Below are 25,862 nucleotides of genomic sequence, written 5' to 3'. Positions count from 1 at the left end.
CAGCAATATGCTAAGATTGCGAGCAGTTTTGACAATTGGTTTTGGATTGACAGTTGAATTGTAGTAGCGAAGGTGTATCATGTGGGATGGTATGACCTAAAATCAAAACATTGTTTCTTTTTAGGTTAAATGATAATCTATTGTAATTTAACCATGCTCTGATGGAAGAAAGACAGAGGGAAATGTACTGAGAAGTGGATGACCATGAAGCTTTGACAGGAAAGAAGAACTGGATATCGCCTTTTATAGAAGAGCGATTGCGCACATACAGGCTACTTGCGAGCATATATGCTAATTTTTATGCAGGTAACCCTTTGGAAACTACCTCCATAAAACTTCCAATGTTAGGAATTAAAACCTTTTGAAAATTAACCTCTAGAAGAAGACAGTTGATTGAGCTAATAATGGGCATATGCAGATAATTATCTAAAAATGACCATAAGTTTTCTTGGCTAGCAAGATGGGCTTTGCAGGTTGACAATAAGTGTTTTCCCATATGTAATCAGGACTCTGTACTTCTATCAGAAGGGATAGATTTGGCCTGCTGCTACTCTTAGGAACAGATTTAATGCTGGTACCATGCTGCATCCCCCCCCCCCCCCAGGCAAACTGATAATTGCACAGCAGTGCCACCCTTGGACCTAGCCTACCAGTCCTAGCAGCCATCCTCAGAGTGAAGTAAGCACAGAGGCTAAGCGGAGGGGGCAGGGCCTGTCGGTAGGCTTCTTTCACTGTGAGGAATGCAGCTGCTGCAGCTAGGCAGGGAGGTAGAAAGCCTGTGCATAAATCCAGGCCTGTCTGTCAGGAAGATAATCTTGGCATCAGGATGGGCATCTGTAAACCCACCAGATGAAATGTTTCTCTTAGCTGAATCCAGGACCATAGGCTGATTCCCTGCTTTAGTGAGAACCTCAGAAAGAGAGAGAGAGAGAGAGAGACAGATGTGTGAAGTTATGCAGGGCTCCAAACTTGGCACTAGCCATTATTTCTCTTAGCAGTGCTGAACATTTTTGGCACTTTGCTAGAGAACTTGCCTGAGCCCCAATTACATTAGATGGACTCAAAGGGCCCAATTTATAAACAATCTTCCTCTTACCCATTTATTCAGCTGCCATTTTCTACAGCATATACTATTTTGTAAAATAAACATGCCACTAAGTATATACTGCAGGCTCAGTTCGGTACAGGTACTACATGGCGGATTGTTTTCATATTGTGTGTAATGTATTATTCAGTTTAATAACAATTCTGTTTTGTATCCCATGGGTACTATTTAATACTGTTTATAGAATTAAAATAAAAGGTGATATATATATATGGCAAAGTCCCAAAAGGTGAGTTCCTGTCCTCTGTGCTGGGAAAAGACATTGGTCCAGTGCGTAAGACTGAACTTTTAAATCTGTGTTTTAAACTTGCCTAAGAGACCTCAAGAAGCCCCCGGGCCTGCTAGCTGCCCCGCAGTAGCAAGGTGCAGAAGAACTGTGTGTTTAAAATGATTACCTTTTCATGCATAGAGCATATGTCTCTGCAGAACCAGCAACTGGAAGGGTTAACAAGGGGAAGGAAAAAAAAAAGGCCCTGACCTAACCTGAACTGAGCAGAGAACGCCACCTGACCTTGAGAAGCCATCAGATAACAAACCGGAGATGCTGCCTGACCAACCAAAAGGAAGACGGGAGGAAAAATTACAGGTTTTTTTTTTTTGGTTTTAAATTGCCAGGGCTTTGGATTCCCAAGAAAGACGGAGCTCGGCAGAGAGGAAGGAGAGGCTACAGTTTTCCCACGGAAGCTGGGAGGAACAGTTAAGTGCTACTTGCCAAGGTACGAAGTGGCCCAAAGCTGCAGCAATTCTGCCTGGATATTGAATGTGAATCCTGGAGGCAGTTTCCAAGGGAATTTGAGATAAATGACTGAGACTTCTGAGGGGTGTTGCTGAGAGAAGAGATGTTTTGTTTTTTCTCCACTCCATCTGGAGTACAGAGGCACCTCCCAGAGGAAAAAAACAAAATAAAACACGACTCTTTAGTTTACAGCAGTTTACTTGTACTGCTGTCGGTCCTGTATTTCAGAGGCAGGTCTGGGGAATTGGAAGGGATCTGCCTAGAAGTCATGGTAACTCTGGTTATTTTTATTAGGAAATACTCTAATTCATAAAGATAAGGGGAGGTGTCGGAAAATTGCATCCAGAGAAGGAAGGAAGCCTCCCAGCTGTGCTCTGCACTCTTCAGATTGTAGCTTCCAGCATATCTATAAATCAGCAAGGGCCCACTGGTGTTTTGTTTGTGCACATACAGTGACTTTAGACTAAATTCTGGGTACCCAGAGTCTGAAATTCACAGTTTCACTATATAATTGGTTAAAAATAATTGTCCAGTTAATTTTAAACATGTTGCAGAGTTTATTCTACAGCGACATTGTTTCAATATTGTTTATATTTGTGTTGATTAAAATTTGTTAATCGCCTTTGCATTGGGCCCTAGGCAATATACAAAATTAAACATACATAATGCAATAAAACAAAATCATTAAAATATCCTCATACAAGATAAAAATAAACAAAACAAAGATACAATATGATACTTTAACACTGTCACTAAAACAACACCGACTGATAAAGGTCCTTTTTTTTTTTTAAAGAAATAAATAAAATAAATTTGCTACAGCTAGCAAAAAAAGCGCCTGTTTAAAAAGCACAGTTTTCAGCATAGATTTAAAAGTCTTTAAAGAAGTCCAGCTGCCTAATCTCTTCTGACAGCGAATTCCAGAACATGGGTGCGGCAACAAAACGGTCACACTCACGAGTGACAGCCAAGCAAGCTTCTCATGCCGAGGGAACATCCAAGAGGCCAAGCTGTTGCAAAATCAAAGGACGAGTTGGGCAGTACTGAGGTATCAGACTATTCGCCAAAGGAAGCTTGTCAGAGCTAATCAATTTAAAACCAATTATGACCACTCTATTATTGAACACATTGGGCTACAGGGAGCCAAGACAAATCCATTAGCACAGGTGTAATGTGATCCCTTCGCTTTTTTTTCCTGTTATAAGATGGGCAGCAGAGTTCATGAGCAACTGAATGGGCTTCAAGGCCTGAGTAGGTAAAACCCAGATAAGTAGTGTTACAGTAATTAATTAGTGACAATATAGAAGCTTGGACGACTGTACAGAAATCAGCTAGATCCAAAACAGATTTTAAACCATTCAAAAATTCTCAGCTTAAAAAAGAATGATCTTATTATGGATTTGATATGATATTGAAAACTTAGATAAGAATCAATCCAGATACTCAAGTCTAAAGCTAGAGGTTAATGGAAAAGTTAAATCAATGAGATATGAGTGCTCACTAAATGTTGTAAACTGTGAGGTTTGGGTGGACCCTTGGACACTGTGGCAGCTGACCACACCCACGGGGGAAGACCCGTGAGGGGCCACAGATCAGGCAAAGAGAGTATAATGGAAAGAAAGGGTAAGTAAGAGAGCTGAAAGATGTAATGGAAGTATATTTAGTTTTAGTAGCTGATTTTTGGACCAGCAAGAATTCAATCTTTGACATGTTTAGAGCAGGCTTATTAAAAAAAAAATCAACATTTTTTAATTGTAGTCAAGCAGCTTTTCAATGTTTCAATTGTAGGTGACCAAGAAGACTGTTTACCAACAAAACTGTATATCATCTGCATAGATTTTATAACCATCACAAAGTCCTGTCTGAATGTTGCATATTGGGGCAATGTAGATATTAAAAAGTACCAAAGATAGGTCTGAGCCTTGTGGTACTCCCAGCTTTAAATCAGACCAGACTAAGCTTTCTGACTCAATTTTGATTAATTGGGTAAGATTAGACAAGAAGGATTCAAACTATGAAAGAACGGTGTTTGAAAGGCCACATTGCTTGAGTCTAAAAAGTAAAATCTTGTGGTCGACTGTGTCAAATGCAGAGGAAATATCCAAAGAAACAAGGATATAACTGTTTCCTGCGTCAAGGCCTCTTCTTAGAGTGTCCAGCAGAGAAGTCAACAAGAGTTTAGAACTTAAGGATTTGCAAAATCCAAATTGATGGGGATCAAGAATCTCTTTTTCTTCAATGAGAAAAACTAAAGATACATTGGTGGCAGTGTGGATAGACGTTACCCATGAAGGGGCCTGGTGCTGTGTAATAGCCTTTGTGGTTGCATAGCCAGCAACCCATTAGAATTTATTTTATTTATAGAGCCAGGGCAGAATGGGGTTCAGCTGAGCCTGATGCTCATGTTTAGTCTGCTGATCATTTGTTCAGTGCCAGCGGTCTGTCCCTGTAACCGGAAGCAGTGCCGTGGTACCAGGAGTGAAGCTGCTACCATGACATTTTGACCTGGAGGTTTAGGGCAGTAGAGAACGTCCTACTCGTGGCTGTGGGTGACAAGGTGGGAGCTGATATCTGTGAGCCTGCAGCCTCCTGCAATGACTGCCACTCTGTGGACCAGCAGAAATGCTACCATGAGAAACACTGATCTAGGAAATCTGTGCAGTTATACCATTTCCCACGTAGGGTCAGGTGACACAGCCGGAGGAATATTAACTCCTTGCTGTTTGGTCTGGATAATGATCTTTTGCTATTGATCCTCCAAGAATTTTGACACTTTACTCCTCTATATCCTATTCCAAAACAGTTTTTCAGTATTTGTTTTTTTATTTTATTTTTTATCTTTGTAATAATATTCTATTTAATGTATAGAATGTTATTTTCTTATGGGTCAGTCTTACTCGTGATGAAGGCTATCTAGGCTTTTTTCTCTATTTCTGTCTATGGCAGTCGTGGCATTCCTAGCTTTCTCTTCCAGCCAATACAGGTTTTCCCATTCCACAATACAGGAGGAGGGGATGTGGCTACAGGTGCAGAGAATCTGAAGGATTCACTGAGGGCCCAAGTTTCAACTGGATCCCCATAAATGATATCTGTTTAATTCTCTCTGTTCAATCCAAGAGCCCCAGGTGTGAAAGAGACTATCGGGGGTTCATTGTAATGGGAAGGCTTAGGGGAAGTGGAAGATTCAAATTCAGTCAAACATGAATGAGTGCATGGCACTGCCTCTTTAAATGCTCTCATTCTGAAACTGTCATTGCATCGCCTTTGACAACAGATGAAGCCCATTTCTGCCGGTAACCTCATCTAGGCTATGACTTATTTCTTAAGCAAATCTTTGACATTTTTTTTTTGTTTCATTATTATCATTGCAGTAAAGTTTAGGGAGCAGGAAATTAATTCAGTGTCTTTATTAAAATCAGCACTTTACTGCTCCTTTGTTTTTCAGCCAGCTTTCCAATCCAGCCCACACAAGCTTCTTATTCTGCTTTTAATTAATGCGGTTTACTAACCTCAGATGTACCGAATTATGAGGCGAATGCTAAGGAAAAACTTCTCTTATACTGCAGGACAGACAACCTTTAACTACTTTCCTGAGGAGCTGTTTTGTTTTTTTTGCTGATATCTTAGCAGCAGAAGACAACTGGAAGGTTCATCTGCATATATTAACCAGCAACCTCTGGGAGAGGAGTCCAGAGGTCACCATGAGGGCTCCAGTCTCCAGGCTCCACAGCTTCATCTTCCAGAGGCCTTGCGCCCTTTGCAGCAGTAGAGGACCGGAAAGTTCATCTGCAAACATTACCCAGCAGCCCCAGGAGAGGATTCCGAAGGTCACCTCAAGGGAACCAAACTTCAGGCTTCACAGCCCCCAGCTTCAAGAAGCTAAACACCCCTTGCAGCAGAAGAGGACCAGAAGGCTCATCTGCATACATTACCCATCAGTCCATAGGAGAGGACTCTGAAGGTCATCACGAGGGATCCAAACTTCAGGGCCTACAACCCCAGTTTCCAGAAGCCCCCTCACCCTTTGCAACAGAAGAGGACTGGAAACATGCACCACTAGGCGCATGTACCTCAAAGCTCCTTACTATAAATGTAATACAGATTTTAAACAGAAGGAATTTACTTCAAACAAGAGTCAATAAGGTGGGAAACTAAGTAGTTACAGTTTAAGTAGATTAATTGTAGTGTTTTGAGGGTTGACAGAAATATAAAGTAAATCAATAAACTAAAAGTACTTTCATCCCTTTACATCCCTACTTTCTTAGAAATTTAAACTCAAGGGGGGGGGGGGGGGCGCGTGCAAGTGCTGACACAAGATGGATGCTTCTCTTTCGCCTCATAACTCACTCCAAGTTTAGTCTAAGTTACCTCCTGGAATATATATATTTTTGTAATGAATTTGTGACTATTTATCCTTTAATATGTCTGGAAAGGTCGATAAGGCAGATTTGAATTTTAATAATGCATCAGGAATAAAACACGTTAAACACGATCCTCTAATGCCTGAATAATCAGGTAAAAATCTTCCTGATGAGAATGCTGTTTTAGCAGAATTACAAAGTATACAGGAGCTGATAGAACAATATTTCAGTACTACCCATGATATTATGTCTGATTTGGAGAAAATGGCAGCACAATATTCAACTTTACAAGTGGCAGTGGGTAAATGTGAGGTCCAATTAGCTGATTTGGAAGAGAAGACAGAAATTACATAACAGCACACTACTAAGGGGGCAGTGTCCTATTGTGGATTGGGATCTGATTAAAAGGAAAAAAAAAAAGAGTAGATCTAAATGGTAGATTTTCCCAATGGAGAAAGGTGAATAGTGGAGTGCCCCAGGGATCCATTCTGGAACCATTGCTTTTTAATATATTTATAGTATAAATGACCTGGAAATGGGAATATGTGAGGTGATCCCATTTACTGATGAAATAAAATTATTCAAAATTGTTAGATCACAAGAGGATTGTGAGAAATTGTAAGAGGACTTTGCAAAACTGGGAGACTGAGCATGCAAATGGAAAATGAAAGTTAATGTGGACAAGTGCAAAATGATGCACTTAAGGAAGAGTAATCCAAATTATAGCTATGCAATGCAAGGGTCCACCTTAGGAGTCATCATTCAGGAAAAGGATCTAGGCATTTGTTGCGGATGTAGACCCCTGGGCCGAGATGAAGTTGGTGCAACCTTCAGGGAGGAGCCCTGCAGGTCCCTACCATCAGCAGGTAGAGCTGGCTGGAGCAGAGGCCCTACTGGAGCTTTGCCAATACCAGTCCATGTTCCCTTTAGGTTGAGCCCTCGGGTGCCAGGGCCGGCTGGTCTTAGGTGCAGGCCTCTATGAAGATGAAGATCTGTCACGATGAAGATCTGTCACGATGTGCAGACCAGCACAGAGAAAGAAGTGAAATCAAGACAAGCAGCAGTCAGACAAGGTCAGATTCAGGCTGTGGTCAGAGATAGGCAAAGTTCAGGCAGAGGTTGAGGCAGGCGAAGTTCAATCAGAGAAGGGAGGAAGGCAGTGCTCAGTGGCAGCCGCAAGTCAAGCAGTATCAAGATCCAATCCAAGGGTCAAGATAGAAGTCCAATCCAAGTCAGAGTCAGAGCTGTTCAGAGATCAAAGCCAGAAGTCCGATCCAAGGAAACAGAGAACGAAGAGGACGGAGGACCACAGGAGCAGGAAGGATGCTGAAGATGGACAAGGGAAGACTGACCACGACAAGAAGAACTCAAGATGAACCAGACTGTCAAACAGAACCAGGAACGAGACACAGGAACTTAGGAACACACAGTAGGATCAGGAACAGCGAACAAGAGTCAGTTCTGCAGTCCCAATGCCCCTCTCTCCCCACCAACAGAACAGCCATATATAGGAACTTTTGATTTCCAGTCACCCTGAGATTGTAGCAGATTAGTGGGTGCCCTACGAGCATGTGCACCAGTAGCATAAATACAAACTTTCTCACATACACACACACACATATACAAAAACACTAACCCACTCACTTGTTCACTCATATTCTGTATCACACACATATATGCTCATTCTCTCACCAACACACTCACTCATTTCTCTCATTCACTTCCAGACTCACACACACACATGCACATTCACTCAATTATCCCCCTCTTCCAAACACATACACACCTCAGTAACAGCAAACAAAACCTTCCACTGCTAAACACTTTGGGGTAGATTTTCAAAGGGTTACGCGCGTAACCCTTTAAAACCTACCCCTGCGCGCACCGAGCCCATTTTGCATAGGCTCGGCGGCGCGCGCAAGCCCCGGGACGTGCGTATGTCCAGGGGCTTTGAAAAAGAGGCAGTCCAGGAGCGGGGCCGGGGGCAGTCCCGAGTCCTCTGGCATAGCGTCTGTGCCAGGGGTTGGCATGCTGGCAGCTGGCCGGCAGGCGTAACTCCTGCAATAAAGGTAGGGGGCTGAGGGGAGGGAGCGAAAGGAAAGTTTCGGAGCGGCCTCAGAGGGAACGGGGAAAGCCATCGGGCCTCCCCTAGGGCTTGGTGCGCGCAAGGCTTTTTTGGAGCAGGGGTTGTTATGCTGTTCAGCAGTGAAGAGACATGTGATCCCCACTCTCATCCATCTAATAATTTTTAAGAATATAAGAAATGCTTTACTGGGTCAGACCAAAGGTCCATCAAGCCCAGTATCCTGTCTCCAGTGGCCAATCCAGATAACAAGTACCCGGCAGAATCCCAAAGAGTGGGTCCAATCCTTCTTGCTTATCACTGGGATACGTGATGGCTTTCCCAACTCTACATGGGTAATAGTGGCTTGTGGATTTCATGTCCAGGAACTTGTCCAGTTGTATACTGAGTGAAAAATACTTTTTCCAATTTGTTTTAAAAGTGTTACCCATTACCCTCATAGAATGTCCCCTAGTCTGAGGGTAGATAACTGTTCCCTATTTACCCACTCCACTCATGGTTTTATAGACCTCAAACATGTCTCCTCTCAGTCATTGCTTCTCCAGGCTGAAGAGCAGTTTAAAGTTTCCTCATTGAGGAGACTTTCCATCACCCTTCTCTGTACCTTTTCAAGTTCTGCTATATCTTTTTTGAGCTAGGGTGACCAGAACTACACACAATATTCAAGGCATGGTTGCACCATGGATTGATACAGAGGCATTATGATATCTTCCATTTTATTTTCGGTTCCTTTCCTTATAATATCTAACATTCTATTTGCTATTTTTATGCCACTGCACACTGAGCTAAGAATTTCAAAGTATTTTCCACTGTGACTCCAAAATCCTTTTCCTGCGTGATAATGCCTAGTACAGAACCCAGCATTACACTATGTTTTGGATTATTCTTCCCTGTATGCTTCACTTTGCACTTGTCCACATTCAATTTCATCTGCCACCTAGATACCTAATCCCCTAGTTTTGCAATATCTTCTTGCAAATCCTCATAATCAGTTTAACTACTTTGAACAATTTTGTGTAATTTGCAAATCTGATAACCTCACGCATCACTCCTTTTTCCAGATCATTTATAAATATATTTAAAAACCACCGGTCTTAGTGCAGATCCCTGGGACACTCCACTATTTTCCTTTCTCCATTGAGAAAAATGACCAGGGTTACTCTGTTTCCTATCTTTTAACCAGCCACCAATCCACAATAGGATATTGCCCCCTATCCCATGATTTTTTAATTTCCTGATGATGAGCTTTTCATGAGGAACTTTGTCACCTGCCTTTTGAAAATCTAGATACATTATATCAACCGACTGAACTGTGTCCACATGTTTATTTATCCCTTCAAAAAAAAAATATCAGCAGAATAGTAAGACAAGTAGCACATTTAAAACTAATTGGAGAAAATTCTTTTTCACTCAATGCACAATTAAGCTGTGGAATTTGTTGTCAAAGAATGTGGTTAGGGCAGTTAGTGTAGATGGGTTTAAAAAAGGTTTGGATAAGTTCTTGGAGGAGAAGTCCATTACCTGTTATTAATCAAGTTGACTTAGAGAATAGCCACTGCTATTACTGGCATTAGTAGCATGGGATAGACTTAGTTTTTGGGTACTTGCCAGGTACTTGTGGCCTGGATTGGCCATTGTTGGAAACAGGATGCTGGGCTTGATGGACCCTTGGTCCGACCCAGTATGGCATGTTCTTATATTTTTAAGACTTCTGTTTGCTAAATCCATAATGGCTCTGCCCCATTAATCTATTTATATTTATCCAAATGGCCTGTAGTTTTGTCCTTCAGAATGTCTTTATTTTAAACATTTTTAGGATGCACTATCCTAGGTCCTAAGCGGCTTCCAAGAAAACCATTCTTAAAAACCATTCGCACTAGACAAAAACAAAACTGATTTACAAACAAGGTCCAACAGCAACTTTAACAATTGCAGGCATAATCCAGCAGTAACTTCTAACAATACATGTACAAAACAACATAAGTAGATAGATTGTGATTTCTTTAATGGCAAAGGTTAACATTAGACAGTCTATTAAACAAAATAAAACACTTCCCTAAATGAATGAGTCTTTAAATGCTTCTTTAAAGTTTTATGGAAAACCTCTTTACATAACATATTAGGGAGCGCTTTCCACAATACTGGCCTGTCGCCACAAAAAGCCTCTCCTTCGAATCTACAAGCCTAATAATCTGATGATTAGGAACATCAAGAAGACTGACTTTCTGATCTTAAATTTCTAGATGGGCAATACATTTTTAGCAAGAAGGTGATACAGAGTGGGTCAAATTTTGTAGTCCCAGTCAAAAGTCTAGCAGCCAAATTCTTAATTTTTTGAAAGGCCTTTAAAATGTAATGAGGCAGGCCCAAGTATATTGAATTACAGTAATCAATGCCAAATATTACTAATGCCTGTATCACAGATCAAAAGTCAGAAGGCTCGAGATAAGTTTTTAATGTGCACAACATGAGCAATTCATAACAAGATTTTTTCACAGTCATTTTAGCATGAGCTTTAAAGGAGAGATCAGACTCAATTATTACTCCTAAGTTTCTTGCCTGCTTAACAATAAGGACTCTGTGACTCTGAAAAACAAAAGTTGATGGAAATTGCTTTTCTGGGAGCCTACTCAAATAAACAATCTCAGTTTTGAATAAGTTCAGCAATAGGCTGTTACTTGTCAATCTGCTTTTAATTGTATTCAGATAAATAGAAATTAATCCAAATGTGGTGTTGGTATTAGCAGCGATGGGAAAAAAAACAATAACAAACTATATGTCATCTGAGTAGAGATGACAGTGCATACCCAGGCCTCAGAACAGTTTACACAGTGGCCTCAGATAAATATTAAACATAGCAGACAGGGATGACCCATGGTACCAAGATGAAGTATGTAGACTACATCTAACCTGTGTTCTATATGAAAGAAATGAGCAGAACCATTCTAGACAATAGTATACTATCAATCCCAATTTGGATTTAGGTGAGAGAAGAGAATCTTATGATTGAGAGCATCGAAGGTGGCAGATAGATCTAAAAGGGCTATGATGAAGTTCAAGACACTATCGAACCCTTGATAGATGACATTGAGTAAACGTTCAGTACTGTGCTTCTGTCTGAGCCCACATTGGAATTAGTCCAGAATGCTATGTTGATCTAAAAAAATCTTGAAGTTCCTTTAGGACAGCAGCTTCAATAAATTTGGCCAAGAACGGAATAGATAATATACCCCTGGGGTGATATTTCCAGAAAGAGGTCCCAAAGTTATTACTAGTGTACTTTCCTGGAGGTTCAATTATCTGTTTCCATGACTCCCTGAGCAGTGGGAAGAATTCTTTTCTAGGCCCTGTACATTGCTTTCAGCCATATCTCAATTTAAAGTCAAGTATAAACAGCACTGATAATCACAACACTCATGAGTATTCAAATGGTAGCAAGAATTTCGATGGAAACAGTGATGATTTCCAACACTATCTGTACTGAAATGTTATGTAGTAGATGAAGTTCTCTTTACAGCTTAATTTGTTCCTTGGTACTGATGGTACACAATCATATTTTACTAAGGGGCCTATTTACTAACGGTTTTCTTCCTTTTTATGTCTATGGGAAAAATGATTAGTAAATAGGGCCCTAAATTTGTGACTTCTTGCAATCCTTGCAATCTTTAAGATGTTAAAGCCAATTTTCTCATGTCTTTTTGGTTCTTATTCTTCCCTTTCCCATGATGTAGGGTAAATGTTAACTTCCCTCCCCGTTGTTTATAAGTTTGGGATAGGCAGTTTAATGTAAATGTCTTTCAGAGCATGGTTAGATATCCCATAAGAACTGTAGAGAACCAGGATGTCTCTACACTCTTCCCCCATTTTTTAAAATTTGGGACAGTAATCACAAATTTACTTTACAATAAATAAACTATACTAATACAAAACTACAATTATCAAATCATATAATAAGAGCAAAAAGAAAATCCATTCCCATAAGAATGGTACTACATTCAGATCCTCCCACTTCAGGCTGCAGTCCTTCAATGGATTCTGCGTCCAGCACAGAATTAAGGTAAATGAAAGTAGGGTTCTCTACCCAAATAAAGAAAACACAAAGTAAAATACAAGCAATACAGGTAAGGGTACATATAACATTTATGGAAACCATTCAAGACCGTTTTGCTTAGAATTACCACACAGTTGGACAACCCTTCAATTGTCTATATGGTGAGGATTTATCATCATTGGCATGCAGCGACCTGGTGCGAAATGCATGCCTCAAGATCTCTTGTACTATGCCTCCACTTCCCAAAAGGGACACCAAATCAAATGATAAATGGTACAGCAGCGCAGAACTGGTACTTCTGCCACCAGAAAGGTGGCATATCATAGTAACATAGTGGCAGAAAAGGACCAAATGGTCCATCCAATCTGCACAGCAAGCTCCTCTTAGTAACATCTTCCAAACCGTTCAGGTTACCTCCATGTTTCTCTTAAGGGTAGAAATTGCCATTCTGTATAATTATCCTCAAATCTTACAATAAAGATAGTAAGATTTAAAATAAAAACCAAGAAACTGTCAAACCAATAAAAAATTATTGCTAGCAACATTTTTACAGGTGAGGAGTCTTCTTGAAAATCCAATGTTATACAACTGAAATAGAACTTCATAGGTATGGATTTACTCTCTCATGATTCCTATTATGGAAAACTCTCTCACAATTCCGGGAAAGAAAGTAAAGTGAATAATGTCCCATATCAATGATAACACACCAAACCATACAGTGAAGACATATGTCCACCAAGGAGGAAACACAGAATTTCATCAGCCCTAGATGTTCAGTATCTATCTTCTACTTGTAAGGGAAGTCTTTCCTCTGATATGTCTAACAAGAAAAAAAATCATACAAGTCAAATCTCTCATTCTGGCCAGGAATAAGAAACATTCCAAAAAGAAACCAATTTTTATGTTTGTTTTTGTAACACATCACACGCACAATATATATTTTTTTTACTCTTTTACACTAGATAGATGTTACTTCTCCACAAGATTCTAAAATCCTACTACATCATAAAGACGTGCATTTGGGAGAAACAAAATAGGAAATAACAGGGAGGAAGTGATGTCACTGTGGGCTATGGCTGCTTGAGCTGTTAGCTCCCGAATGAATCTGCAATCATCCTTAAATTATAGTGATCTGTTCTACATACCTTCAGCATTTTAGGAGAGAAAAAAAGAGCCTACTGATCACAACGACAGCATCCCAGATAAAGAAAACTGATTTAAAGCAGTTTTCTTACGTTGATGTGATGGCGTGTGGCAGAGGGCCCAGAACGCGAGGCAATTGCTGACCTTGAGGTGCCAGAGGTTGAGCTTGGAATGGCAATGGCTGATGCAGGTAAGGCTCCCTCTCAGCATCTATCCATCTTAACTAGGTTAGATATCACAGGAAAAGAGCTTTTTCTGTTGCAGTTTCGACAATCTGGAATAATTTACCAAACTCCCTAAGACAAATTTCGAATGCCAAAGAATTAAAAAAAAAAATTCTAAAAACCTATCTTTTTCAAATAGCATTTAACTCCTACATACCAGAAAACACTTAATTAAGCCCCTATTCGCAACTTTTTCAATCTTATTTATTATTTATTTTACTCTGTTCCGATTTGACTAGTTTTACATTGTTAAAATATGTTTTTATTAATGATGTCTGAGTTTTTATATTTTTTTACTCATGTTTTTATTTGTTCATAAGGTGCCTTTATTATATGCTTATATTATGTATGTGCTCTGATGTGAACCATATTGACAAATTTTTTATTGAAAATACAGTAAACAATTTTAAATAAATAAATAAAAACAAATATGCTAGTGATCAAGGAGGAAATTGTTCATTCTGTGACTGAGATAAAAAGCGATCTGCTTGAGCTGGGGAAATGAGTCGAAGAGGTCGAGATGAGGCTAGATGATACTGCTGCAGAGACGATGCAGTTTCAAGAGGCAATCGACAAAATGGCTGTCACACAGTGAGAGATTCATGATCAGGTTGAAGATCTAGAGAACCGCATGAGGCGAGCCAGTCTAAGATTTCGGGGGTCTCTGAGAGGTTGGACTTTGGAGACTGCTTTTAAGTGGTAGACACTATTTGTATGTTGTTTTTGGCTAAGAATATCAAGAGACTGTTTTATGTAAGTTGCAGTTGGAAAGAGCTCATCGGGCTTTGAGGGCTCCCTGAGGCAACTTGCCCAGAGACACCATAGCCTGTTTTCATGAATTTCCTATAAAGGAAAAGGTGTTAATGGCAGCACGACAACATGGACCCATCATTTGGAGGGGTCATAAAGTGGAGGTCTTCCAGGATCTCTCATCAACCACTATACGTAAGAGGAGAGAATTTAAGGAAATTCTTTCAGAGTTGCGCAACCATAATCTGTGCTCTCGCTGGCTTTTCCCATTTGTACTCACCTTCACTATCGAGGGGGTCACCTCCAAGGTCTACACAGTGCCCGAAGTGGTGGAGCTCAAGAAGGCTGCAGGGATGAACATTTTAAAAGCAACATCTTGTCAATGTGATACTAGACCTGTGAGAGTGAGGATGACGCCTTCTAGATAGCAGAGAGTGGTGAATGGCTAACCTGTCCTATTCTAGACTGGATTATTTTTAAATTGATAAAACATTGGTAGATAGGACATGTATTAGGATAAAACAGGAGCTATACTGACTCTTTTGAAGTTAGAAGGGGAACCCGTCAGGGCTGCCTGCTGTCGCACATGCTCTTCACCTTATCACTTGAGCCCTTTGCTGAAAGATATGTAGAGAGGGGAAAAATCAGGGGAATATAGCTTGGGGGTGGCAATTATAAGATGACTATTTATGGACAATATTTTGATCACTTTGGAGTCACTGAAGGAGTCCTTGGGGATGTTATTGGGAGAAATGTGGGGTTTTGGGTTGGTTTCCATGTTTAAGGTGAATGAAGATAAGTCAGAGATCTTGAATATATCTACCACTCTAGACTGTATTCAAACCTTGAGGCCACACTTCTCATTTAGAGTTGCCAAAGAATTGGTGAAATATCTTGGGGTGCGAATTGGTCCAGAAGGAGATCAGTTATTTCACTTGAATTATGATAATCTGGTTAAGAATGTCTTTAGTGACATGGATAAATGGGATCAACTGGACCTCTCATGGCTGAGCCGGATTTCCTCTGTGAAAATAAATGTGTTGCTTAGATTTTGCTAGTTTTTTTAGACCCTCCCAATCTTGGTGCCTGATCACTTGCTGAAGATGTGGCAGAAAAAGATTTTTAGTTTCATTTGGAAGCATAGGCCTCCGAGGGTGGCGAAGGGTATGCTTGGTTGTTCCCAATCTAGAGTAGTATTTTGCAGTCTCCCAACTACAAGCAATCATTGATTGGCATAGATTAAGGGATATTAAACCTTGGGTGGAGATACAGCATAGATGGGCAGGGAAATATACCTTTGAAATGAGAGTTTGGAAGGAAGGATTGGTACAGATGAATGCTCTTTCAACCTATTCTCGCATAACTTTAGAGATCTGGAGAACGTTGAGACCCATTTAAGTGAGGGAGTGGGATTTTTATTATCATTCTTTCTATTTCTAAACGAGTTCCCACCGGGTAATAATCTGGCCTCCTGCTCTCGATGGATGACTTTAAGGATAACTAGACTAGAGCAATTCTGGGGAGGAATGGGTTTAATGTCTCATAGATATTCAGGAAAAATATTCTCTGGAGAGTAGGGACATATTTGCTTTGGTTCAGTTATTACATTTTGTGAACTACAGGAGGGTTGTTTCTGATCTCAAGAAAGGGAAGACACTGAGGGTTTCTGTGACCAATCTGACAAACTTAATAGACTCATTTAAAAAATGTATGGGGTTTTAAATGCTGATTTGAAGAATAAACCAGCTCATATTAGGGCATGGAACGAGATTTGGGGGGGCCATTAGAAGAAGCAAGGAGGGATCAGTGTTTTTTAGCTGTCAAAAAGTACTCTATTTCTGCTGCATTAATGAAAATTGGTTATAAAATATTTGTTAGATGGTATCTGACCCCTGTTAAGCTGCATAGAACGTTTCCAGCCATCAAGGAGGAGTGTTGGTGGAGTTGTGGCGATAGTGGCACATTCTTTCATTTATGGTGGGATTGTCCTGAAATGCAGACATTGTGGGCTAACATTATATTATTTTTTAAGTCACTTACAGGGAGGTCTGTGGTAAAGGATCTAAAATTGTTTTTGCTGGGGTTTCCAAATCAGTCTCTCACTGAAATAGAGTATAAACTTTTAACAGACATATTGCTAGCTGTTAACGGTAAGATAGTTAATAAATGGCTTTTAACAGAGGTTCCCTGTTTAATAGCAATACAGAGAAGAATTTACAAAGTGTATTTTATGGGAAAATTAACAGCGATTAGGACTGGTTCTTTGTCCAGATTTGAAAAGATCTGGATGCCCTATATTGAATGGTTAAAAATTAATAAAAAGGCCAGTGGGTAGATGGGTCATCTATTCCATTGGTCAACTATTCTTTTTCATGTGATTAATGGTAACTTTTAATAGTATCTTTTGGGTTAGGATATCAGGCAAGTGTCTCCATATTGGGTTATTTCTATTTAATTTCTTTTCATTTAAGTTTGATAGGAGTCTGTAGTTTTTCTATTACACTGCATTACTAGAAGGCCACTGTGAGATTTTCTATACAATATGGTGTTAGAACAAGCCTCAAAATGGTATTCCTGGGGTGGGAGGGTTTTCAAGGAAAAGTAACTTGTATAATTCTGGTTACACTTGGGATTTAGGGTTTGCATTATTTAACTTGTCCTTTGGTACAGAGGGGTTGTTAACACAAGCATATGTTTTTCTTTCTTTTTCATGAAAGATGGTTTATTATTTGCCCATGTGCTGAAACTTTTTAATAAAATTTAAATGAAAAAAAAATAGGAAATGTCATTGTTATTTCCTATTTAGTTTAATTTCAATCTCAAAACAAAATGATTCAAAATAAAATGAAATATTTTTGAAAACAAAAAGTGATCCGTCTGGCCTAGGCCCAGTCCTGAGACCAGGGCCTCGCCTAGATGTAGGCTGTGGCTCAATGCAGGAGCCATGGTCTAGGCCTGAATGTGACATCGTGGTCTCAGCCTAGGCCCCCCAAAATTGTCCCCACTTACCTGCTCCTTCGGGGATCCAACATCATGGCCCAGGTACAGGCTCAATGCTAGAGCCCAGTCTAGATGCCAGGTCCTGATGCCTGGGCTTCAGCCTAGGCCATGACCTAGTCCCAGGCCTGATGCTAGGACCTGGTCTGGAGGCTGGGTCCCAATGCTGGTGCCTTGGCCCGAACACAGGCCCGACACCGAGGCCCACCCCGGAGGCCGGGTACCAATGCCTGGGCCTAGACCAAGGACTGGGCCCAGGCCCTGATGCCAGAGGCCAGGTCTTGATGCGGAGCTTCAGTCCAGACCCAGGCCTGATGCTCAGACTTGGTCTGGAGGCCGAGTCTCAATGTCTGGGCCTCTGCCTAGGCCCAGGCCTATTCTGTTATCCTCTTCTGTCTTCTTTAGTCTTCTTCTTTAAAATGATGACATCCACTAGGGACATGTGGGAGTTATTTAAATCTGGCTCCTCCCTTGAAGTTTGTGGTTACACTTTTATCACATATATTGACTGCATGTGTAACGTCTGCTGAAACCACACTATATTTTGCGCAGTTTAAATAAAGTGCCATACTCCAAAATGGCAACCTCTGCTGAAGAGGGAGGCTCTGGAGTTAATTAACTCCAATGCATCCCCAGCAGACGCTGTCATTTTAAAGAAGACGACAGAAGAGAATGACACACTTAGACCTGGGCTTCGACCTCTGGGTCTGGGTCCAGGCTGAGGCCCTGGTATCAGGACCCAGCCTCTGGGCTGAGCCCTGGCATTGGACCTGAGGCCCCAGCATCAAATCCCAGCTTCTAGGAGGTTGGTTGTGACCCAACCTCCAGCAGAGCCGTAGCATGCCTATGGCCAATATGGCCACGGCCATAGCTGTCACTACCAAAAGGCACCAAGGAGAGCAGTGCAGCTAGTGTGTCCAAAGAAAAAGCAGCGTGACCCCATTGAAATCAACAGTGTGGTCAGCACGGCCTTAGTAAGTGGAAAAACAACACGGCTCCGCTGGCAACGCTGCTGATTCTGGCGGGGCTGTCCTGTTTTTCCACTTACTAAGGCAGTACTTACTACGCCGTCGATTTCAGCAGGGCCACTCTGCTTCAGAGGAGGAGGAACGTGTCCTGCTGGAATTAATCCAATGCCCCATAGCCGGAAGTCATTCCCTTGGCCACAGAGGCTGAAGAAGGAGACTGCTGCTGCCTGCTAAGTCAAGGAGGAAGTGAGTGAGAGAGAGTATGTGTGCTTTTGTGTGGGAAAGTGAGAGAGCATGCATGTGGGACAGTGAGAGAGCTTGTGCGTGGCAGAGTGAGATAGAACACGTGTGTATGTATGTGGGGGAGTGAAAGAAAGCATGTGTGTGTATGAGAGGGAGCATGTGTGTGCACAACTACTCAGTTATTTTCTGAAGGCTAATCCATGACAATTTCAGGGCATCTGGAAATCAAAAATTCCAAGGTATGGTTAACAGGGAATTTTTTTAAATCCTTATTTTAATTGTTGGGTGTTATTTGATGTGTCTTTTTGAAATACTTTATTGTTTGAAAGATTTTTATGAGTTTGTAATTATTGAATGCTATTCAAAACAATTAATGAATAGAATTATTAATTTTATTGGTATGGTTTTACTAATTTTGTTTTATGAGGCATGGTACTGTTTCTGGGGTTTATTTGTTTTTCTTAATTTAACAATTTTTTTATTAAAGTAGAACAACAATAGAGTGAACACGGTCCATATTCAAAAGGTAATACGATAAAAAAAAAAACCACACACATTCTCAGTACAGTATACCTGGACCTGCTATTACCCAGCGCATTTCCAGTCTACAGAATGTAACAAAATAATATTTTAAAAAATTCCCTCCCAATTCCTATCACACCCCCCCCCCCAAAAAAAAAAGACAGCAATTATTATCAATCACTAATAAGATACTATCTGGAAGCAATCATTCAAATGATGGAATATTTTCCCATTTTCTACCTCTATAAAACAATGGAATATTACGGAGAGAGGCCCTCAGGTCCCGACTCAGTTGGAAGGACTTCGGGCCCCACAACCTCCTCTGTCAAGCCAGTAGCCCACCACTGAGCATAAGCTAGCCAAACTTTATTAAATTTGGCTATAGTATTATGCTGGAAAGCCGTAATCTTATTCATACAATATTAGGTATGTATACGAGGTAACAAGCCCCGCACAGATGCAGCCTGCAAGGATCGCCAATATTTAGCTATCTCACACTGTGCCCCTGTAACAACTTGAATCACCAATTTCTGCTGAAATAGCTCCTCCTCAGACATGGGTACATTAAATAGTGCTTGTAGTGGGAGTAGTGTAAAGGTGAGTTCCAAAATCCCTTGTAGCCAATTGGAAGCATCTTTCCGGAAGTCTTGAATAAGAGGACATTCCCACCACAAACGAAAAAAGGATCCCAAACCCCCACAACCCTTCCAACATCTATTAGAAAGAATCAAAGAAAAACAATGTAAGCAGACAGGAGTGTAGTACCAGCGGTAAAGCACTTTGTTCATTAGCAGCAATAAGCCCCTTCCCTAATGCCAGGTAAACAGTGTTCCAATTTTCATAAGTTTCTGTTTTTTTTCATGGTTGCAGTACATACAGAATTTGGCTTCTTGCGGTTTTCAGTTCAGTTTTTGTTGGTAAATTTCTATTTATACTGTACGGTCTCTCTTTATTCTGTATTTGAGAGTCTTTCTGTGTTTTGCATGTGTGATGAAGTGAGTTATTCTGTTAGTATGTAGTTTCTATGTAGGGATTTATTTATTTATTTAACAGTTTTTTTATACCGACCTTCATAGTAAGTAACCATATTGGATCGGTTTACATTTAACAAGGGTAAAACTGGAGTAACAATTTAAGTAAAAAACGAAAGATAACAGTAGGTAGGAAAAAGGTCGAAAAAGTTACAATCAACAGGGAAAGAGAACTTGGAAGCTTGCGACAAGCTGGAAAGAAGATAAGGCAGGAAATAAATAATGAGTGTTACCGTAGAGCGTACGGGTTAAAAGGTTAAAAGGTGCTTTAACCTGGAAGTGTCAGAGTCCATTGTTCGAGGGTATAAATGCTAGACTGGGTTGGAGTGAAGGACAACTAATGATTGTCTGGTGGTTCAGTGAAGGCTTGGTGAAAGAGCCAGGTTTTAGAGCCAGGGATCTATAGCAGCTTGGATTATTCTGGTTTTCCTAACAGAGGGTTTATTTCTATTTTAGATCTGGTGTAATTTTTATAGTATTAACTTTCATAGGTGATGTTGTTGCTGTTTGAGTGGCTTTCTGAGGGTCATGCCCATGATAAATTACAATAGGCCTAATAGCGTATAGGTTCCAAGTATCTCTTGCTTTTTTGCAGGGTTTTCTGGTTGGCACCTCAGCAGTGCATGAAAACATAATATACATATTGTAAATTATATTTTGACCTCAGAAGACTGTGCTTTGAATGTTCTTTTTCATATAAAATCTGTTATAAATGCATAATTTTAAATTGTGTGTGAGGAGGGTGTGATGGGGTGGGGGGTGCAAAGCTGTAAGGTTTTCCTAGGACACCTAATACCCTTACACTGGACATGGGCATTGCTGTACAAACATTGAACGGAGTTTCCCAACTCGGGGTGTCATGTGTTGTGTAATTGGTGAAGGGGCCGTTTTTCATTTGGCCATAGGTGCCAAATTGCCTGGCTACAGCTCTGACCTCTGGACTGGGTCCAGGCCAAGGCCCTGGCATTGGAAACTGGCCTCTGGACTAGGCACTGGCGTTGGACCTGGGCCTTGGTATAGGCTGAGGTCGAGGTCCCAGCATTAGGCCTAGACTGAGGCATTGGGTCCAGGCCATGAAGCTTGAGCTTTGCATAGGCCCAGGCCGAGGTTTCAGCAACCTACCATGGCCTAGGCCTATGCAAAGCCAAGGCTTCGGCCTAGGCCTCATCGGTGGCTCCACCCTGAACCAGATAAGCATGGGCCGGGAAGGATCCTGGCCCTATCAGTTTTTTGGGTGGCCTCGGGAGTCCCCATTTCTTTTTTTTTTATGTGTTAGGGTGTTTTTTTATTCAAAGCTTATTTTGTTTTGTAAACTATAGAAAACAAAATAGATGAAAAGAAGTTCATGAGAAAAAACATCCCAATAACAAAATTAAAAAACAAAACAACTTTATTACCCCTATGCACTGCTACTACATTACATAGTAATACCTACAACTGTCATATCCTGTCATAGAAAAGTAGGCTGTAAAGAAACAGACTAGTTATATTCAGTAGTCCAGTGCAGCAATCCATATACCTGTATGAAATGTCAGTTTGCTTCTCCTTACTATTTCACAGAAGTGCTCTGCTTATAAGCTCCTGAAACCAAAAACACTGCAGACTGCCAGGATGCAGGCTATTCAAAAACCTCCTAGCACAGCTTTTGAAAACAGTTTCTGAAGTTAATTCTAATTACCCAAAAAATGCAACTATAGCTTAAGTGGTTTACATTTCTTACCTGGAAAAGTAAAGTTTTCTTCTGATTCCAGCTTGGAAAACCTGGGGCAAGTGAAAGCATTGCTTAATCCAGCTCTTTCCCCCAACATTAGAAACTCTGAGTCAAGCCAAGTTAATTAATTCTGCTTCTCAAGCTCAGTAACGAGATCACAGCTGACAGCCAAGAAGGTAGCATGCACTTTCCTTTTGCATGCCGTTTCAGAGACCAAACCTCTTCCTGTTCCACAGAGTCCATGCCAGGTTGCTGTTAGGGTATAAAGGGAGAACTCCGTTCAAGACTCTGCTTTAAGAGAAGCATGATTCAGCAGCCATAGCTCTATCTCAGCCTCTGGAGGACTCCAGTCCAAATGATCCACTCCGGGAGGAACAGTCCTGAATTATGGATCTATCTCAGCAAGTATATTCCATGCCAGCTGAGCCTTTCCAGGAAGAACCTGCAGCCACAGTCCTGTTCCAGTGGGAGCCTGCCTTGCCCAGCCCTCTGCCAGCTTTGAGGGACTCCAGCCCTCAAGCCCTGCACCAATGGGAGGAGGGCACTGTTCCTGATGGTCAGCGCTCAGAGGAAGGCATTGTTATTCTTGACACCCAGCCTCAAGGAAATCCAATGACAGCCATGCTGCTCCAGGAGGAGCTCAGTCCAGCCATGCCACTCTGGGAGGAGCTGCAGTCTACCATGCCAGTGGTTCAGTTCTCCACTCACCCTGTGCGGGTGGACCAGTCATCCATGGATCCTTTATCCAGTGGCCTTATGCTCCAGTCACCCTGTGCTTTCCAGACACTCCCAGTCAGCGGTCCTCTTGCCCAGGCACCCTGACCACCCATAAGAAGGTGCTGTTCCAGCTACTAAGTGCCCAGAAGAGGGCAACTTCCAATGCTATTTCAGATGTCCAGTTTCCAGCTGAGCCGTGTCACTCCAGCCAAGCTCGTCTTGTTTATCTGACCATAGCCCCTGTGCAAAATGGAACCCAGGAGGAGGGGGGTCTTAAAGGGGGGGGGTACTGTTAGGAATTCACCTGCTACACATCCTCATCTTACCTCACTACTTCCTGCAATGATGCCTTCCCATCAGCAGAGTCCCTCAGTAAGCCTCACCACTAGCCTTGCTAAGTTCCTCCTCACTGCTCTTGCCACAGTCTCAGCCCTATGTAACCCACCCTTGCCAGTATACCTTTGCCTTCTCATGATGTCTCTTGCCCTGCTTAATCTGTGTTTTCTTTAATCCCAGGTCCTGACTAGTACCCAGTCTTGCCTTGCCTCCGTTTACCAAGCCATGTCTCATCTGTCCAAGCCTTGCCTGCCCAGCCTTATGTGCCAAGCCTTGCCTTTAGCCCTGTCTCATCCAAGCTTGTCTATCCAGCCTTGCCTACCCAGCCCTCTGTTTCTGGCCTTGCCTTGTCTAGTTTGGCTCCAGCCTGAACTGACTCTCTACCATTTACTATCACCGCAAAGACCTACTGGCCACCAGAATGCAAGGGCTCAACCTGTGAGGGAGGGGAATGGCTAGGCAGAAGATTGGTCCTTGTTCTGTCCAGAGTCCTGCCTTGCAGTCCCGTGTGGCTCCTCAGGTGAATTTCCCTGACAAACCGTTTTGATATGATTCTGAAGAGTTAACTTAGAATCAATCTAGACCCTTAAACTTTTGGCAGAGGGAAAAATTGGCAGCACTTTCACTCTCCTGTTGACTTTCCCGGCTTCTCTCAACTTTTCCAGGTCTTCTTTCTGTATTTTCTTGTAATTATGAATGCTAACCATTTCCCCTTATCTTTTCTGCTACTTTTTTTGGAAAAGCAGTGGCCTCTTTTTACTCTTACCTTTACTTACTTTTCTAACAAAATGTTTGTGGCCCTTACAATATCTCATTTTTGTTTTGCCCACTGATCATCTACCTCCTCTAGCTTATCCCGTTTGGTTAATACCTGCTTAAGGTATTCCCCCATTTAATAGTTACTTTTTTTTTTTTTTGGAGTCCAGGACCCTCACCTTTGAATTAACCACCACTGTCTGTGCTCTAATACTGAACCACACCACCCTGTGATCACTGGTGATCCCCACTATGACATTGGAAACATTTTCCCCGTTTGTAAGCACCAATCCCTCGGGTATGAGTTCTGTTACCAGCTGCAAGAGCAGTTCTTCCTGCAGATAATCCAGGACTTCCCTGCTTCTAGATGTCACTATAATTGGGTTGTCCCAAATCAGCATCTGGCAGACTGAAATCACCTAATAATAGCACTTAATCTTTCATAACAATTTTTGTCTTCAATTAAATCTCTATCCATTTCTTCTGCCTCAGAAAGAGCTCTGTATATCACACCAGTATAAATAGATGTTCCTTCCACTCTTTCCAGATTAACCCACAGCTCTCCCTCCTGACCTCACAAACCCTGAAATTCAGTTGCTTTTACATTATTTTTTATGTACAGTGCCACTCTTTCTCCCTTTGTTCCCACTGTCGTTTCTGAATGGATTGTAGACTGTATAACTATGTCTCAAACAAAAGGGTTCAATGTGTTCTATTGTACTTCTACATCCCACTTTTTTTTTTTTTTAAATCAAAACAGCAGTTTTTCTTTAAAGGTGAAAAATATGTTGCATAAATACTAAAACAAACTGTCTCCAAATCAAATAGAAAGCAGATGTCATCCCTCTGCATTAAAACAGACTGTTCCTGTGAGCCAGTTTTGTTTTTTTTTTTTTACTCAGATGGAATTTAAACGAAAGGCAGTGGACATGTATCAATGCTTTAAAGACAGAGGTTATTCTAAGCATGTGCTCCGCAGAGCTTATAAACGTGCATTACTTTCAGATTGCACTTCTTTGTTGTCATAGCAGAAAAACAATATTGGCGAGAAAGACAAGTTAGCCTGTACATTGCTGTTTTCTTCGTTGGCATCTGGGATTCAAAAAATCATTCATCAGCACTGGGACATTTTACATCTGCATACGTGCCGATGCAATATCGGGTGCTAAGGTCAGTGCGCCGCTGAACGCAGGTTGGACGCGCTTTGGACGTGCTAGACTTACACCCGATGCAATACTGGGATTAGCGCATCCAAAACGTGTGTTCAACCCACGCGTTCCAAACCAGTGCCTAGCTAATAATGCTCATCACATGTAAATGCATGTTGATGAGTCTATTAACTAGGATGCCCAATGTAAAAAAAATTCCCATGCGCTGGATGCACATGTTTTTACGCTCAAAGAATAATGCCAGCTTTGGAGCTGCATTAAGTTTTGAGGTGCCCCAAGCCATGCATAGAAAAGCAGAAAATACTCCTTTTCTGTGGTTCCTCTGCCTTAATATTGTCATGATACTAAACAGAAAGAACAACAGAAGGAACAAAGAAAAAAAGAAAAGTCTTTAAAGCGGTCAGGTTAGGAAAAGAGACACTCAGTTTATGAGCGTAAAATTGAGTGTCTGTTTTCCTAACCCGAGCATAGCTACGTCTCCTGGCTACTCGATGCCATGGACGCACTAGAGATTCACAATTTATCTCTAATGTGGCCTTTTTAGTGTGGTGGCTAATTTTCCTATTGCATTGAGCGCCCAGGAGACATGATTATGCTTGTGTTAAAAAAAAAAAAAAGAGTGCTTCTAGTTTGGATGCGCATTTTTAGTGTGACTGTATTGCATTGGCCTGCTACTGTCTTAACAAGTCACCTCATATTGCCTGTACCAGGGGAAGAAATTTAAGGGACATGGCAGAAAAGGCTGGCATTACTTCATTGTCATTGTTCTATGTACTCTTTCACTTTGGGCTCTCTGGAGTTTATTCATCCTATTTCTCAATGCAAATATCAACTGAGATACACTACTAACTGTCAGCCTTCTTTTATCACATACATAATCATGTGTCCATATCAATTTTTACATGTTGGTAAAACCACCCATCCAGTAAAAATTCACTTGATAGAACATCAAAGTTATG

General features: G+C 41.2%; 1 protein-coding gene across 1 annotated transcript in view; it reads right to left on the bottom strand.

Annotated features, from left to right (window-relative positions):
* Positions 1 to 22,372, bottom strand: part of VSIG10L2 (V-set and immunoglobulin domain containing 10 like 2) — a 124,569-nt gene extending 102,197 nt beyond the window's left edge. The window contains exon 1 of the mRNA XM_029573276.1: positions 21,935 to 22,372. Coding sequence (XP_029429136.1) covers positions 21,935 to 22,022 — 88 coding nt within the window. The 5' untranslated portion in view covers positions 22,023 to 22,372. The remainder of the gene's footprint in view (positions 1 to 21,934) is intronic.
* Between the last annotated feature and the right edge of the window lie 3,490 nt (positions 22,373 to 25,862).

The sequence above is a fragment of the Rhinatrema bivittatum genome, chromosome 12, assembly GCF_901001135.1.
Source record: "Rhinatrema bivittatum chromosome 12, aRhiBiv1.1, whole genome shotgun sequence".
NCBI lineage: Eukaryota > Metazoa > Chordata > Amphibia > Gymnophiona > Rhinatrematidae > Rhinatrema > Rhinatrema bivittatum.
The sequence above is the reverse complement of the archived record's forward strand: the minus strand, read 5'-3'. Positions and strand labels throughout refer to the sequence as shown.